We start from the raw sequence: 18,768 nt of genomic DNA, 5'->3' as shown, positions 1-18,768 counted from the left end.
AAAACGCAAACCAATGGGAGTTTCATTTTGAATTTGGGATCTCTTACATCAGGAATCAGCAGTGGGTCTTAAGCTGGAGTTGTGAATATAGATCATGGTTTCCATCCACAATTTGTGGATCACACTTTTGTTTGCTGAGTCAAATCATCCCCAAATTCCTACAGTTCCAGCTCACGGCACCACTGAGTGCCTTACAAAAACGCCATGCACTTCCTAGGAAACTCAGACAGCCCCAGACCATTTATATGGAAGGGCCAAATGGGTTAGTTGGCGTCAGCGATGATAGTTGTCAACATTATACTAGTATGCTTGATCCCTCCAAATCAGATCTGTAGTAGGAATTCATGGAAGCTCATGGTATACTACTTTCCTTTGGGCGTATATACACTTAGCTATTACTGGCTTAGAAATTATTCTATATTAGTCACATTTATTGGAGGCTTACCGTACATGGAACACTGTACTAAATGCTTGGGAGAGTACATATAACAGATTTGGTAGACACATTCCCTGCCCATAAGGAGCTTACAGTTTAAAGGAGGAAGATGTTCAGCAAATCTCTTTGCAGTATGTTCATGCTGTGCAGGTCCAACAGGTGATTCTTCCCTCTTCCAATCTGAACTATTTGGTTATATATGTTAGAGACTTAAATGGTTTTCCCTTAACAATTTAAGAAATCCTTTAGTTGAATAAGATTTCTAACTAACCTGACAAGGTAAAATCTTAAACAAATGATTGTTGTCATCTTTTGTTACTCTCCTCCTGTTCAATTCCTGCCATGTCTTTGTATAAATGACAGGTAATTGATTATAGTTAATCCTGTGCTCTTAATTCCTTGTCCAGGTTTTTTTCAATCTTCTCTTCCTTCCAGAATTGTGATATTCAATTCAATGATATTCAATTCAAGTGCTTAAAGTATGCTATGATTATTGTAAAGGTTTTATAAATCTAACTACTATATAAATAGGTGTAGATATCATAATATGTGCCCAATTCCCCATCCTAGAGTACATTACTCTTGGTGGGGTAGTATTTGATGTATCTAAGGCTTATTCCAAAGATAACGTTTTTTGGGCTTTAGATTTTTCAGTTTGAGGTTAAATAACAGTGAGAGGCTAAATAATTCTTCTTAAGGGTAGATGTTATCTCAATAGCTCATCAAATGGGATGAATACTGGAGGACTAAGAGCTGCAAAACCTTTAGTGCTAAACTGCTAGAGGGGACATGTAGGTGATAGCTAGCTGATATCCAGGCCCCCTTCCTCCTTTTCTCCTTCACTTCGAGTCTTTTTTCCATAATTAGATTTTGGGTGGCTGTTATCGAGTACTGACTCTTTTCCCACCATTTGGTCTTTACTATTGCTCAGTAAATCATATTTACCAAGCACGTACTGTGTGCAGAGCACTGTCCCAAGTGCTTGGGAGAGTACTGTGTAACAGAGTTTGTAGATGCATTCCTTGCTCACAATGAGCTTACAGTCTAAAAGGTGATACAGTATTAATTATGAATGTGTACTGCAGTATGGCTCAGTGGAAAGAGCCTGGGCTTCGGAGTCAGAGGTCATGAGTTCGACTCCCGGCTCTGCCACTTGTCAGCTGTGTGACTGTGGGCAAGTCACTTCACTTCTCTGTGCCTCAGTTACTTCATCTGGAAAATGGGGATGAAGATTGTGAGCCTCACGTGGGACAACCTGATTAGCCTGTATCTACCCCAGTGCTTAGAACAGTGCTCTGCACATAGTAAGCGCTTAACAAATGCCAACATTATTATTACTTTGGGGCTGAGGGGGACAAGGTGAATAAAGCGTGCAAATCTAAGTGCAAGGGTGATGCCAAGGGAGTGGGAGAAGAGCAAATGTGGCCTTAGGGAAGGCCCCTTGGAAGAGATGTACTTTTGATAAGACTTTGAAGGTGGTTAGAGTGGTCATCTAAATAGGTAAGGTGTTCCAGACCAGAGGCATAGAGAAGCAGCGTGGCTCAGTGTAAAGAGCATGGGCTTTGGAATCAGAGGTCATGAGTTCGAATCCCAGCTCTGCCACTTGTCGGCTGTGTGACTGTGGGCAAGTCACTTAACTTCTCTGTGCCTCAGTTACCTCATCTGTAAAATGGGGATTAAGACTGTGAGCCCCACGTGGGACATCCTGATTCCCCTGTGTCTACCCCAGCGCTTAGAACAGTGCTCGGCACATAGTAAGCACTTAACAAATACCAACATTATTATTATTAAAAAGTACTCAAGACTTTTGGTCTTCCAAAATAGCAGTACTCCACATCACTGAGGCAGTGCTTACTAGCCACTTACCAAAATACCCTCCTTATCCAGAGAGCCCTAAGTTTTCTTGACATCCATGAACTCTGTGAACCCCGCCCCCTGCTCTGTGTCTTGGGACCACCCCATCTCAAAATCTGATGCAGTTGGTAATCCTAATGGAAGAGTATTCATTTAATCACAACACAGTTCATATTCCTGTCACCAAGTGTCAGACCACTCATTCTGGCACCATGGGGGTGATGTCTTGTTAGTATAGGGTAAATGTTCCTATACCTTTATGTTGTCTGTCATGAGTGGCTTATCTGTAAAGGTCTGAGACTTACCAGACTAGGAACATTCTTTCCCTAACCACATGTGTATAAGAACAGAGAGTGGTGTGGAGCTGAGGAAGAAGGTATTGACCATGCAAAGACAGACTGTATACAAGGAGATATATGTGTGTGTGTGTGTCATATATATAAAATCAGCCTTGCCTTGGAACTAAAGGTTAGACTTTAGCAGTTTTCTTCTGAAAATTGCTAAAGTAAATTTGGGACAACTGCTTTTCCTTTCTCATCAAAGGGAAACTGGAGAGGGGAAAAACGTGCCTGGGCCAGAGACCCTGTGGAAAGGGGTGGTGGGGAGGAAAAGAGGAAACTGTGATGGAACTCACCTGGCAAGCCCAGATATTTTGGTAGCTCCGATTCCTCAGGTGCACCTGATAAGATTATCTGATCAGTCAGTGGTTTTTACTGAGTGCTTACTGTATGCAGAGCACTAGACTAAGTGACTAGGAGATTACAGTACATCAGAGTTAGTAGACATATTCCCTGCCCAAGGGAGTTTGCAGTCTAGAAGGGGAGGCTTATTAAAATTGTTGTTAGGGATGTAACTCCTGTAGGGCTTAAAGTGGGGTGAATATAAAATGCTTAAAGGGTAGAAATCCAAGTGCCTGGGTGACTCACAAGGGAGAGGGAGTAGTGGAAATGAGGTCTCTTGGAGATGTGCTTTTAGGCTCCAAACATGAGGAGGGTGGTGGTTTTCCACATATGAAAGAGGAGGGAGTTCTAGGTCTAAGGGAGGATGTGGGCAAGGGATCGGTGGTCATTCAGTGAGGTATAGTGAGAAGCAGCGTGGCTCAGTGGAAAGAGCACGGGCTTTGGAGTCAGGGCTCGTGAGTTCGAATCCCAGCTCTGCCACTTGTCGGCTGTGTGACTGTGGGCAAGTCACTTCACTTCTCTGTGCCTCAGTTCCCTCAACTGTAAAATGGGGATTAAGACTGTGAGCCCCACGTGGGACAACCTGATTCCCCTATGTCTACCCCAGCGCTTAGAACAGTGCTCGGCACATAGTAAGCGCTTAACAAATACCAACATTATTATTACAGTGAGTAAGTTGGCCTTATAGGAGTCAAGTGCTGTACTTGAGCAGGAAATCAGCAAGGAAAGGTGGGTAAAGCTGATTGCTTTAAAGTTGATGGTAAAGACTTTCTGCCTGATGCAGAGGTAGATGGACAACCACTGGAGGATCTTGAGGATCTTGAGGAAGACATGGACTGAATGGTTTTAAGAAAAATGATCCAGGCAGCGGAGTGAAAGGAGGAAGGGAGGTCATCAAGGAGGCTGATGCAGTAGTCATGGCGGGATAGAATAGGTGCTTGGATCACTGTGATAGGAGTGTGGTTGCAGAGGAAAAGGTGGATTTTAACAATGTTATGAAGGTAGAACCAACAGAATTTGATGATTGAATATGGGAGATGTAAGCTCTCGCGGGCAAGAAACATGTCTACCGACCTCTGTACTCCCTCAAACACTTAACTGCAGTGCTGTTCATTGCATAAGTGCTCAAGAACTACCATTGATTGAGAGAGATGAGTTGATTTGATGTTTGGAGAACAAATGAAGGACTTTGCAACTTTGCAGCTCTGTGAAGTTTGCAACTTCGGTTTATTTGAAAGCAAACTTGAAAGAGTTTTCAATTAAAAAATTCAATCTATTTCCACTCTACTTTGCCACGTAAAAATCTGGGTGGGAAAACTTGGTGGTAATAGGTCTTGTGCATTAACTGTTTGAAGGCATCTGGCTTTGCAACTTTGTTACATCTTATCACTAAACTGAGGGGATGTGTGAATCAACAAAGCTCAAGTATCTGATGCTGTTAATCTCTAATATGGATGCCTCACACATTTTGTAATTATCATTTTCAAACCTATTTCAACTAAATGGAAAAATCCCTTTAAATATTAAACAGCTTCATCATAAACATCTCAGATGACTTATTTTCCTCAAATGCTGCTTTGCACAGGAAACTTATGAATAACTCAGAATGGACTAGTACAGGTGTTTACCCAAAAATGCAAACCAGGCATTACATAACTGACTCTACATCTATACCTGTACACAGGCAGGTTCTCAGGTATTGCATGGGCATAATAATAATGGTATTTCAGCACTTACTATGTGCAAAGCAGTATTCTAAGCACTGGGGTTAATACAAGGTAATCACGTTGAGCTCATAGTCTTAATCCCCATTTTACAGATGAGGAAACTGAGGCACAGAGAAGTGAAGTGACTTGCCCAAAGTCACACAGCTGATAAGTGATAAGTGGCAGAGCCGGGATTAGAACCCATGACCTCTGACTCCCAAGCCTGGGCTCTTTCCACAGAGCCACACTGATGTTAGATATTCCCTCATCACATTCTAGCCAAAGTACATATTGAAAATATTCATAACAATTAAGTGAAACTATAGTTTTAGTAGAAAATTGGACAAAAATATATCAGTAAGGTGACATATTTCATTGTACTGCTCTAAAGATGAGAATTGCTGGTATAGTTGCTTGACTTATAATTTCTTGCTTAAAGGAATACAATTCTTGGGTAGAAGTTGTTATAGTAACAATGTCTAAAAATTCTGTATTAAAATAATCTTTGTGCAGTGCTTCGTATAAAGCTTCCTTTAAGAGAGATTTTGCTAGCACTTGGGCATATCTTTTCACCTTTAATTTGGAATAGAAATTGGCTTAATAATGATGAAATCCTAAGGTAAAATCATCTTGTAAATTTAGTTTTGCAGACCCAAAAATCTGAGAGAGGTCCAAGTGTGGAGTGGTAATCTATTTAAAGACACCATTAAATCAGATATACTATAATGAAGATGACCTATTTTTAACACCCATTACATTTTAAGGTTACATTTTTTATATTTTTGACATTTCTTGTGGTTCTGGGTTGGTGTGGGAATTACAGGTGTTTCAATAGGTATACTCTCAGCAGCTATTGGTCAATAGTTTTGGAAAACTATAGACTGTCATCTCCTTGGGCAGAGAACGTATCTACCAACTCTTAGGCATTATACTCTTCCAAGTGCTTAGCACAGTGCTCTACACACAGTGAACGATCAATAAATACCATTGAGTCTTTATGTTTAGACTAGCCCTTTTTTGTGATTACCTATTTAGAACATCAATTACCTTTGATATCTTTCATTTATTTTCCTCTAAATCTAATCCATTATCAATTTGTGGTGACCTCATCCTCTAGACTGGAAGAATGTCATCTAGACACTAATCTTGTTAAGGGCAGGGAAAGTCTGCTGATTCTGCTGTATTGTACCTTCCCAAACACTTAATGCAGTGCTCTTCACATAGTAAGCGTACAATAAATATGACCAATAGGTACATAAACCAGGCTCTACTACCCTGTGCTTGATTTACTGAAGGCTCTTAGCTGACCGCACTACTTCTATCCTCTCCCCACCTCTAATCTATGAATAATGACAAGTATTTTTATCATCAGATACTTTTTTCTGATTATGTTACTTGCTTTTCAGGAATCTTTAGGATTTCTGAATTGCTGCTCAAATCAAATTATGAAACCCGATTGGACTTTAAAGACTACCACACATTGTGGATAATGCATTAATAGCTTTTTGTGAAGAAAAAATCATTAATCTAGGTGCAAAAGGCAAAGCATTTTTTAGTAAGATTAATGAAATCTAAACTTATTAAAACTGCCTTGACCAGTCAGAAATTAAAATTTCCCCTTTCACAGAAATAATGGTAGACATTGGAAAGCAAATTCATAAAGCAATATAAGCTTTATCCTTAGAGCAGATCCTTAACTGGCTGTCTAGGGAGTCAAAATTATGGTTCTCCCTTCCTTCTTTATAATCATTACCTTTTACTTTGATCACAAAATGATAGGAAGCTTTTTGCATTGTTTGTATTATGGAAGGACCTTTCTAATGCCAAGCAGCTATGATCCAGTCAAGGAACATAAAAACTAGTCACAGATTACCTTGCTGGGGTCTCTAATTTTAATGCTTCCAGGAACACTTTCCCCTGAACAATCAATTATTTTTAAGATTCAGAATAAGTTGCAAAAGGAAATTGATGCAAATCACCAGTGGAGGAAGTTACCTTATGACAACTGGTCCCTCTCACTGAACCAATCTGTACATTGAAGGTAATTTTTTTCTTCCCTTAAGATGTTTAGACACTGAATAAAGAAATAACTCCAAAATAAGAAAAATACAAGACTACATAATCTGAGTAATATCAAAATGCATAAAAAGGGCGTTAAATGATTGTAGAAAAAATGCTTTAGGTACATGTGATTTTATTTGCCTAAAATTTATTCACCACTTTGATATGACCTCTTTTATTCCAATGCCCTGAAGCAATATCTCATGTCACTCAGTTACTGCCATTCATTAATATAATTGTGTGCGTGGGTGAACATGGCGAACTGCATCATAGATATTTGATTTTTCAAAATTTTACTTTCCAAGTGTGAAGCTAACACTTTGCCTAGTTCTTGCAGGAATATTTTTGTCTTGCTCTTGACATATTTCCAGCAGTAAGATTATAGAATTGTTTTAAGACTACTGTAGTTGAGAAAATGTCATTATAAAATCAATCTCTTAATTGGTCAGGCCCAACAAGATGATGAAATGCTTGTTTGGTTTAGTTTAAAACATTTGCTAATTTAAAATATTGTCAGCACACAGTATCCAGTTAAATATCTTGTTTATTGGTTTAAATCAAATATTTGGCCCCCAAATTAACTTTCATGCTATTTTATTTTCACATGTGTTTGGAGTACTTGAAACTCCTTATTTAGTTTTTTTAAAAGGTTCTGTTTTTCAAGCCCTCACCCAATTTGCATTGACAATGACATTAATAAGAATTCCTAGAATCCCCTTATACCCAGAGGCAACTACAGAATCTTGGAATAAATTTTAGCTTTGAGATCCTAAGAGACACAGTCCATTTCCCAATTCAGCCAAAGGAAAATAGATGATTTTTCAAGGTCTCAGATTTTAAAACCACCCATAGCAATCCTTTAAGGGAAGCATATAGCCTAGTGGAAAGAATTTGGGCCTGGGAGTCAGAAGACCTGGGTTCTAATCCTCACTCCTCCACTTACCTGCTGTGTGATCTTGGACAAGTCTCTTAACTGAAGCAAGTCACTGCATTTTAGTTCCCTGTTCTGTAAAATGGGGATTCAGTACCTGTTCTCCCTCCTACTAAGACAGTGAACCTCATGTCAGACCTGATTGTCTTCTGTCTACCCCCAACACTCTAATAGAGTGCTTGGAATATAGTAAGTGCTTAACAGAATACCACAATTATCATTACTATTTCAGTTTCTGAACACATATTAACATAGGAGCATTGTGGTCTAATGGAATGAGAACAAATCTGGATTCTAATTCCCGGGCATGAAACGTCATTCCCTTGACTTTGTAAGCATGACGTATAGGCTGCTTTGCGGGTTTTTTTATGTAACCTAAAAGTCAACCAAGCTTTGCTTTAATCAATACTTTCAGTATGTTGTACATTTGGTGATGGAACAATAATAGTCCCCAGCTCAAAGATCTCAGGAAGTGAAGCTATTTTGTAATAGTGATGAAATTTTTGAAGATTTGATACTCCTGCTTTAGGACACGGGTGCTGCTTTTTAATGCTATATGTGTCTACCACTGTCATGATCAGTGGTATTAAGATTTACTATAATAATGATGGTGTCTAAGTACTTACTAGGTGCCAAGCACTGTTCTAAGCCCTGGGGTAGATACAAGGTAATCAGGTTGTCCCACATGAGGCTCACAGTCTTAATCCCCATTTTACAGGTGAGGGAACTGAAATGCAGAGAAGGTGTGACTTGTCCAAAGTCACACAGCAGACAAGTGGTGGATCCAGGATTAGAACCCATAACCCATGCCTCCAAGCCCATGCTCTTTCCACTAAGCCACACTGCTTCTAAATACATGGTAATCAGGTAGTCCCATGTGGGGCTCACAGGCTTCATTCCTATTTTACAGATGAGGGAACTGAGGCACAGAGAAGTGAAGTGACTTGCCCAAGGTGCAGAGTACTACTGAGTGCTTGGGAGAATGCAGTATAGCAGAGTTGGTAGAAACATTCTCATCCCACAACAAGCTTACTACATGTCAAGCACTGTTAGATACAAATCCACCAAATAGGTCATAGTCACTGTCCCTCATGGGGCTCACAGTCTACGTTGGAGGGCCGGGGATTTCATCCTCATTTTTCGAATGAGGTAACTGAAGCAGAGAGAAGTTAAGTGATCTGCCCAAGATCACACAGTAAGCAAGTGCCAGAGTCAGAATTAGAACTCAGGTCTTCTGACTGCTAGACCCACGATCTTTCCTCTAGACCACGCTGCTTCCAATGGAGTGTTCGGGATCACTATTCATGAGATCTTCGTGTGTGAAATGAGTCAAATCTTTTGTATATTGATTCAAATATCATAGTCTTATGTAAATTTGGGAACACTTTCAGCCACTCATTTATAACTGCAAAGATAACTACAACACTAACACCTTTAACGCCATCCTACTCACTTAACCACAATCTCATCTCTCTTTGCCCACCCCTCTGTCTGGCCTGGAACTCCCACCCCCTTCATATAGGCAGATTTGGACTCTCCCCACCTTCAAAGCCAATTAAAATCACATCTCCAAGAGGCCTTTCCCGACAAAGCTCTCATTTCCCCTACTCCCTCTCCCTTCTGCGTCATCTATGCACTTTAACTTTTAAGCATTTGATGTTCAGCTCACTCTCTAGAGGAATCAATGGTATTTATCAAGCACTTACTATGTACAGAGCACTGTACCAAGCATTTGGGAGAGTACAACAGAATTGGCAGTCAAATTCCCTGCCCTTAATGAGCTTACAGTCCAGAGGTGAAGACAGACATTAATAAAAGTAATTCATAATATAATTTGAAATATGTACATATGTGCTGTGGAGTTGGGGCAAATATCAAATGCCCAAAGGTCAAGGATCAAATGTGTAGCTGATGCAGAAGGGACAAGGGCAGGGAGCAAGTCTACCTACTCCATCGTATTATACTTTCCCAAGTGCTCAGTACAATCTCCAGCACACAGTAAGCACTCAATAAATAGCACTGATAAATTAGACTGAATCTCATGAGAGACAGACTGCCTGACCTGATTTTCTACTATCTATCCCAGTTTGTAGCCTAGTATTGAGGACATATTAAGTGCTTTACAAATTTCATAGTTAAATTCTTTTCCATATCACCAAGCTATAAAAATTTGTAAAGCTGCTAGGGCAAAAGAGCAATGAACTTGGCTAAAAAGTTCTCTGGTGCCTTGAGTGTTAGAGATTCTCAGATTGTTAAAGAAGCACTCAAAGAATCTCTTCTACTTTTAAAGAGTAACAAGTAACAATGAGGGAAGTAAAGGAAGAAAGGTACTAATGAATGAATAATAAGCTCTACTTGCATCTCTTCATTACAATAATCCATTGATTATCTGCAGGGGATTGGTTAGAGTAACGTCTGCAAACACTCTCTGTGCCCAAGGGCAGCTACACTTTAGAGCACTAGAAAGTTTATCCTCTAATTTGTGTCTATCCAGGCTTTTGCCCTGTTGGAGATAGGTAACAAGTTACTGAAAAGGTGGGTTTGTGATTACTGATGACCAAAAAGATAACAGGGTTAAGTATGGGGCCCACACTAGCACAAGTATGGGTTTAAAAAATAGTAAATAGGCAAATTGGTGAACAAAAACTTGCAAATTCCAAGGCACTATTGTAGCTTGACAGTCTGAGGGTAAATTGGGGACATTATGACATTACTCTAGTAATGGAATCTTGTGTGGATTCATTTTAAGTAATATAAAAACTCCTAGAAGTGGCAGTTTTCACAGAATAGGTAGAGGGTATTTGTAGATTTTTCAGAAGGATTTACTAGAATATGAATAATGGGTTTTGTGATCACCAGTAGTGCAAGACTTGGGACTGCTCCTACATGTTTGGGGTTTTTTTTGTTTTTGTTTTTTCTTTTTAGATCACTTCTCTTTTTTGAACTAAAACCTATTCATGAATAAGCAATCTAGAGGGTTTGAGTTTTTTCCTTACTATTTTCCTCCTTTCATCTATTTCACTGAATATTAGCATTGGAGAAAGGGAAGAGGGTGGGCTGCAGTGAAACCTAAGGCAGCTGGGCTTTTTAGCAACTCTGGAAAGGAGTTGAATTGGTGGGAGTAGTTTGAAAAAGCTGGTTTAAAAAGTGTTTTTTGGATTATGTCCATTTCTACTATCTATACCTCTATCTATTGTAAGAGAATTAGCAATGATGAATAAAGACAGTAAAAACACCAAATGCAATAGCTGAAATCAATTATGTCCAGTATCCAATGTGCCTTTCGATAAGTTGTGGGAGAGTAGTTTATTTGCTAAATTCAGCTGAACTTTCTTCAAAATAAATATCTGACATCAGAGACTCTTGATGGAAACTTAAGAATCACAGGCAGGTATTTAATCACATAAAAAGAACCATTGTGAAAAAGCCTTATTAAATTTATTTGTGACCCTATATTATTGAACGACTGACTGAATGGTAATGATATTCCACACTGAAATTCAGAAGGCAGTGTCTTAGTTGAAGTTTATTTGCTATCTAGAAAGGAACTTGCTGCAATCTTCACACAGTATGTTAGGAAGCACCTTACTAAATACCTGGAATGAAATATTTTAGCAACCCTTCCCCAAAACAGGCATTCAAAAAGAATAAAAAAATTTGAAACAAACTTGACCTGGCAATTTGAAGAACCATAATTCTGATTTTATATAAATGTATAAATATACGTATATATATATATAAATCTCTATTGAATCTTTTCATCAGTGATCCAGCTGAAGATAATTCAATAAAGTAAACTCAAACATTTTAAACCACAAACAAAGATTTACACAAGCAAAACTTCCAATATATCATCAATCAGCCCCCCTCCCTTTTCCTTGGACTACTTTTCCATCAGTTTAATTAGAGGGTATGGGCTTGCCCTTGGGGAGCCAGCTCTCCTCCCTCCACTAGTGCCAGGAGACAAAGAAAAAAAGATCTTTTGCTATCAAAAGAACTTGTTGGTGTGGCTGTGGCGAGGATCACCTTAAACTGTCGTACAAAAAGATAATGTCAAGTGACTGTCTTCCTGTGAAATGTAATTTCTCTTTTCCTTTGCTTCAATTCCCTTGCCAACCTTCAACAAGACCTTTTGAGTGTTTTGAGTACACACAACTCACACCAAAGACTAATCCAGCACAGTCTTACACAGTGAAGCTCAGAATCCCAGCCAGGATTCGCTTGACTTGAAAAAGGTTTGTTGGCCGTATAGCATCTGAGCACCACATAAATTCCCTGGAACTCAGCTCTTATTGTCATCACCTGGAGTAATAATCTTGGACCTTTCTCATTACAGCTGGGTCTGATGTGGGATTCTGTTGGCTTTCTTACAGTACCTCTCTGAGACAGTTAGGCCATCAACTTCTGATGATACCCCAGCTTCTAAATGATCCTATTGCTCTTCCATGCTCTCTTCCCTCAATCCTGGAATATCCATCTCAGTATATCTAGGCACACTGTATGAGTTACAGGCCTTGAGATCTGTCGTCCAGGTGTCTGACAGGCCTATATCCTGTATTTTGAAAACGTAGATTTCCTTCACATTTGAACCTGACACCACCGAAGATTGTTTGCCCCTGAGTGCTGTGTGGCCAAAAAGGCCACAGCAAATATCCACATCTTGGGTTGCAAAAATGTTGTGTTACATTTAACGTTAATGGATTCTTTTGCCCCCTTGTCTCTTCCCATGCAAAGCTTTTGCTCATTGAACCACTCTCTTGATGACACTGTGCCATGCAGGTTGGTCCTCAGCCATTGACTCCCTGTTTTCAAATGGGATGTAGCATTGTATGAGGCTTTGTTTCACTCTGTTCTTAAAACTCTTCCCTTGCCCTTCTTGCCTTATTTCCCAACCCTCTTTACAACAGTATCCTGCTGTCCTCATTCTCCTCACATGTGCCATTCACCACAGTGCTAGGCACTGTGAATACAGCTTTCAGTGCTGGGAGGCTGATTACAATCCAGAGCTTCATTATTGAGGGTCTTTTCATGGCATCTCTGTGACTCAGAGTAAGTGACTCTGGGTTGAAGGTGCCGAATATGGCAAAATTGGAGATGGTCTAGGACAAACAACCTTAGAGAAGGTTGTCCAACACTACAGCTCTATAGACTTTGCTCTGCAGCCTGATGCCCCACTACTGTCTCACTATTTGACAGTTTTCCGAAGAATGTGCTGTCTGGATTTTTTTTTTCCTCTTTCTCTGTCACAGCTTTGGTGGTCAGTGTATTGTCTTACTCTCACAGCTTTTTGCTCTGTATTGCCAATATGGAGTTTTGGTTGTATATGGCTTCCCTCCAGCGGGCTAATACACATCAGTTTTCTTTGGAACATATGATCAGCCCTTAGCACTTACTTGATTTGGTTTACAACCAAATTTACAGTTTACAACCAGTTTAAAACCAGTTTAAAACCAGTTTACAACCAGTTACATGTGTTCCTGGGTATGGGTGTCTAGGATACAAGCATGTGTATGTGGTGATTCTTGAATGGCTGCTTCGAGGACTTTGGATAATGTTTAAAGTCTGTTAAGATGGAAGAGTTTCCTAGAGGTTCCAAAGCATATTCTGTTACCTGCATCCAGGGCTTTAGTTGCATACTTCAGCATGTTGCATAGAACAAGTTTAACAATACTGGGCCCAGTATATATCTCTGTCTTACTCCATTTTCAGTGGGGAATAGCTTTGACAGGACAGCCTCATCTCTAACTCAGCCAACCATGCAGTAGTTTCAGAATCTTGAAAATTGTGGAAAATTGTGTAAATGTTCATGCCAAAAGGCAGGATTGCTATCAGTAAGTGGATGACATTGGTCTCTGAGTTAATTTTGAAGGGCATTTTTCCAAATGGCATTTGCATACTAATAGTTTTTAACAAGCTCTTTTTTTGTACACATCCTGAACAATATTATAGATTTAAAAAGATACAGGAGCTGTTAGTATGCACTTGGGGATCAAATTCATATACTGTCAAATTTTGGTCTGTGCTTCAAGGAAAATGTATATAAAAGGAACAATCATCTGTGGGACCACAAGAATATAATTTTTCTAGAAGAGACCGAATGTTTCTTCAGCTCCTGGCAAAACCTGTTCTTATGTCCATTGATATCCATTGTTTAAATTGATGACCTAATTTCCTTGAAAAGCCAAGTATTTGGACTTGGAGCGCTGTTTGCCCTTGCTAAATGAGATGCTCTTCCAGTTATACCACTTCATTTCATTAAAGCACTTTGAATGTTTTAATGCATCAGGTATTACTCAAAATGTCCCAGGGGGAACTTTCTTAAGAAAGAGCGGACATTAAGAATGCAGTTCCCCTGCAAAGAGGTGGTGACCCCATCAAAGTAGTCCTGTAGGAGGAGGGAAGCCCACTGTGAACCTAAGTTTGCATGGATGCATTTCTAAGAGGTGACCTACCAGGTATTTGGTAATATTGATGGGAAAAGGATACCATGAGGTTATGAATACTTTTTTTCAATCTGACTCTCCACTGGACCAAAGTTAGAAAAAGGTTTTAAAGAAATCCAGGACACATGTGCAGCTAATTCTTGTGAGGGTTCAGTAATTACTGAACATCATCTCTGTGCAAAAATATTAAATGTCGGGAGGAAACAAGAGTAACACAATCCCTGATCTCAAGGCATTTCTAATCTAGTTGAGCAAACGCACATAAATTACATATGGGGGGAGAAGTGGATAGGTATATTAGTGTTTAAATTATGTAACTTGATTTGTATGTATGTAGATTATGTAACTTGATTTGGATAGCAACATGATGGGTGATTAATCTGTGCCTCAGTTCCTTCATCTGTAAAATAGGGATTACAGCTGTGAGCTCCATATGAGATGTGAACTGGGACCAACTACCTTGAATCTACCCCCATAGCTTAGTGCAGTGCCTGGTACATAGTAAGTGATTAACAAAAACTGTTTTTAAAAAGTCCTTGGTTTTTGCCATCTGCTATGTGATTAAACAATAGTGATAATAGTATCTACTAAGAGCTCAGCAGCAGCAAACACTGTCCTCAATTGCTTCTGCATCAATTCAAAAAGTCATTTTCTTTAATAAACACTGAGGTATTTCAAAATTATAGGAAAGGCAAACAAATTAAGACAAATTATGTGTAATATACCCCATTCTCTAGGCTGAGAGCTTGTTATAGGCGGGAAACAAGTCTGTTCATTCTGATGTACTCTTCCAAATGCTTAGTGCAGTGCTCTGCACATAGTAAGTGGTCAACAAATACCTTGATTCCTTGCTGTGTGTGAAGAATCAATCAATATTAGTGCTCAGTGTGTTCAGAGCACTGTAAGCACTTGGAGAATACAGTGCAACAGATTGGTAGACATGTCTCCTTTCCATGAGGAGTTTACAGTTTAGAGGGGAAGGCAAGGATTAAAATCAGTTACAGATAGGTAAATACATGCTATGGAGCAGAATGTGGGGTGAATATTAAGTGCTTAACATTTTGGACTCATTTCATGTTAAACTTTCCCAATCTATGAAAATCTCACCCCCTTGCTTTAGATTTCTGTGAAATTTTAAATGTCATTCTAAATGTCTGAATTACTTTTCCCTAAACAATGAATCAATAGTATTTAAGTGCCTGCTATGGGTAGAGGACTGTACTAAATGCATGAGAGATTGTAGGGCACATTCCCCATCCACAAGCAGCATGGTGTAATGGTTAGTGTAAGGGCCTGGGAATCAGAAGGTCATGGATTCTAATTCTGATTCCACCACTTGGCTCTGTAATCTTGAACAAGTCACTTCACTTCTCTGTGCCTCAGTTACCTCATTTGTAAAATGGGGATTAAGACTTTGGGCCCACATGGGACAGAGACTGTGTCCAACCTCATTACCTTGTATCTGTCCCAGTGCTTAGAACAGTGCTTGGCACATAGTAAGTGCTTAACACATACCATAATTATGATTGTGATTATTATTATTTCAAGGAGATTATAGTGTAAAGGGGGAGACAGACACTAAATTACAGGGTGTTTAAAGAGTATAAATTCAAATGTATAGGCCATGCAGAAGGGAGAGGAAGTAGGGTCTCTTGAAGATGTGATTTTAGTAAAGGTTTGAAGGTGATGAGAGAGTTGGTCTGTCATATGAATGGGAAGGGAGTTCCAAGTCAGAGGGAGGACATGGGCAAGGGTTTAGTCAGGTGTGAAGTGAGAGCAAGATATGCTAAGTAAGTTGGTGTTAATGGAGTGAACTATGTGCTGGGTTGTAGAAGGAATCAGCCAAGTAAAGTAGAAGGGGAAGAACTGAATGAATAAAGGCAGTGGTAAAGAATTTTGTTTCTAGCAGTAAATGGGCAATCACTGGAGGTTCTTGAAGGTTTGGGGAGACAGGGACCAAATATTTTTAATAAAATGATCTGGGCAGCAGACTGAAGTATGGACTTGGAATGGGGATAGATGGGAGAGCAGCAAGGCAGCTGATGGAGTTGTCCAGGTAGGATATGAGTGCTTGGATCAGCACGGTAATAATAATAATAAATTTGGTATTTGTTAAGCACTTACTATGTGCCGAGCACTGTTCTAAGCGCTGGGGTAAACATGGGAATCAGGATGTCCCACGTGGGGCTCACAGTCAATCCCCATTTTCCAGATGAGGTAACTGAGGCACAGAGAAGTGAAGTGACTTGCCCACAGTCACACAGCTGACAAGTGGCAGAGCTGGGATTCGAACTCATGACCTCTGACTCCGAGCCACGCTGCTTCTCAGAACACGGTAGCTGTTCTAATGGAGAGAAAAGGGAAGATTTTAGAGATGTTGTGAAGGTAGAACTAATAGTTTGAATATGTGGGTTGAATGAGAACTGAATCAAGCTTAATGCCAAGGTATGAGCTTGTGAGACAGACTATAATGGTGCCTGGGAAGATGAGGAATCTCAACTTTTTCAGTTGCCTCTAGCAAGTTTTGGGGTGTTTTTTTCGTTACAGTTTTTTTTTTACTCATCTTCACTACAGATGTGTGGAGGGGACTCTGTGTGTTCCGATTCCACTGCTAGTGAAAATTTGTCTTTTTCCCAGTAGAATATAAAATCCTTTGGGCAGACATGACTTGTGTGCCTGTTTCATTTCTAAAGTGCTCAGTACAGTGTTGTAGGCATTCAGTAAATAGCATTACTATTCTTAATATATTTAATCACACAGGTGTAAAATATTCATTATAATTGTCAGGTTTACTGTAGGGCCATTTGTAGATCTTTCCTGTCCATATGCAGCTAGGCAACTGGGGAGCTGCAAGTGGTAATTTTTTTCTCTATCCATTATATTGAATATTCCCCCCTGTGGAAAATGTGCACACTTTGCTCAACTGTATATATTTTCATTACCCTATTTTGTTAATGAAATGTACATCGCCTTAATTCTGTTTATTTGCTATTGTTTTAATGAGATGTTCATCCCCTAGATTCTATTTATTGCTATTGTTCTTTTCTGTCCATCTCCCCCGATTAGACTGTAAGCCCGTCAAAGGGCAGGGACTGTCTCTATCTGTTACCGATTTGTACATTCCAAGCGCTTAGTACAGTGCTCTGCATATAGTAAGAACTCAATAAATACTATTGAATGAATGAATGAACTTTGTCAATTGAGCAGTTACCACCTCAGGAGAAAAATTGGGCAGATCAAATTGGTCATGTTAGAAAAATATAGGTGATCTGCTACAAAATATATTTGGGCCACTGACCCACACATATTTAAGATAGTTAAGATGTGAAATGGATAGTCAAGATTCCTAGGGGGTGATCTATCTGTTAGATATTTATCAATATTCTTTCATTTACTGTTCCTCTTTACATGTCTAGAATTCAAGATTTGAGCTAAAACACTTCTAATCTTTGTTCTATACTGCTCCAAGATTTAGCTAATCTTCTCCAGCTCAGTACTAAAATATAACCCACTCTGTCCAATAAATTTACCAACTTATTTATCAATTTTGCTTATAGATCAATGCACTGTTACCCGGACATACCTATTTCTTCACAAGTTCTGGTTCTTCAGTGCGGCTTATTATTTTGGCAATTGGGCCTTCATTGCAGTAAGTAATTTCATCATATCTACTTATGCACATTTTTTAGTCATATTGTCTTCAGTGATTTACAGAGTCATTTAGGCAGTCAAAATGCATGCCATTCAGATTTATTTTACTCAAGAGATGGTTAAAAATGATTTATATTCACAGGTCTTCTTAATTGGATTGATCGTGTCTTGTTGTAAAGGGAAGAAATCAGTCATTGAAGGAGAAGTCGATGCAGATGATTCTGACATAAGTGATGATGAACCATCCACATGATCTGGTTGACCACCCCCAAATGTTAAAAAAATAAATAAAAATTAAAAAATTGTAAATGTAAATATACATACAGTGTTAATTTGAATGTAGAGCAAATTTACTAGCTTTCATTAAGTGAACATCTACATTGAAAAACACCTTAATGTTTTCTAGAAGGAACGATACTGTACCATAGCAAAACTGATACTAAAAGGATTTGTAATAGAATGTAAATATGAACCAATGGGTTTTATGGAAGAATTTGTGGGATTTTTTTCTGATGTACAGGTGTGATTAAAATTGATCAAAAAACTTTTCCAGAACTCATTGTCTTTTATTCCTGTTTTAAGATTTCATAAATCACATGTATGTCCATAGTTCTTTAATCATATGGAATTTTAAAGAGTCTAACCATTTAGGTCATAGTATAACAGCTGGTAAATAGATTTAACTTCCAGTGTACTGTATCTTCTACTTGTGTAAAATTATGTCTAAACAAAGCACTTAATTGCCATTATCGAGCTCCTCGTAAGCTAAATTTAAGATTCTTTTCTTCATAATGTAGAACACTGATTTGCAATATCTCATTGAATTTTTAAATTCACCTGATCAAATCTTTTAATGGTTTAAACTACGGTTCTTTCAGATGGCATTTTCTTAATACTTTTTATCAAGGCATAGTGTATTTTAACTACCGTAATGCCTTCAAGTATCTAATGGTGCACATCAGGGTTTGTTGGATGTGTGTGTGTGTGTCTTTAATTAGATTAAGTT

At 38.9% G+C, this 18,768-nt stretch overlaps 1 protein-coding gene across 2 annotated transcripts in view; it reads left to right on the top strand.

Moving 5' to 3' along the window:
* LMBRD1 (LMBR1 domain containing 1) overlaps nt 1–18,310 on the top strand; it is a 128,035-nt gene extending 109,725 nt beyond the window's left edge. For both annotated transcript variants that reach the window (XM_029066607.2, XM_029066599.2), the window contains 2 exons: nt 17,669–17,760; nt 17,905–18,310. In XM_029066607.2, coding sequence (XP_028922440.1) covers nt 17,669–17,760; nt 17,905–17,914 — 102 coding nt within the window. In that variant the 3' untranslated portion in view covers nt 17,915–18,310. The remainder of the gene's footprint in view (nt 1–17,668; nt 17,761–17,904) is intronic.
* The last annotated feature ends 458 nt before the right edge of the window (nt 18,311–18,768 follow it).

Source organism: Ornithorhynchus anatinus, chromosome 1, assembly GCF_004115215.2.
Source record: "Ornithorhynchus anatinus isolate Pmale09 chromosome 1, mOrnAna1.pri.v4, whole genome shotgun sequence".
Taxonomy (NCBI): domain Eukaryota; kingdom Metazoa; phylum Chordata; class Mammalia; order Monotremata; family Ornithorhynchidae; genus Ornithorhynchus; species Ornithorhynchus anatinus.
The sequence above is the reverse complement of the archived record's forward strand: the minus strand, read 5'-3'. Positions and strand labels throughout refer to the sequence as shown.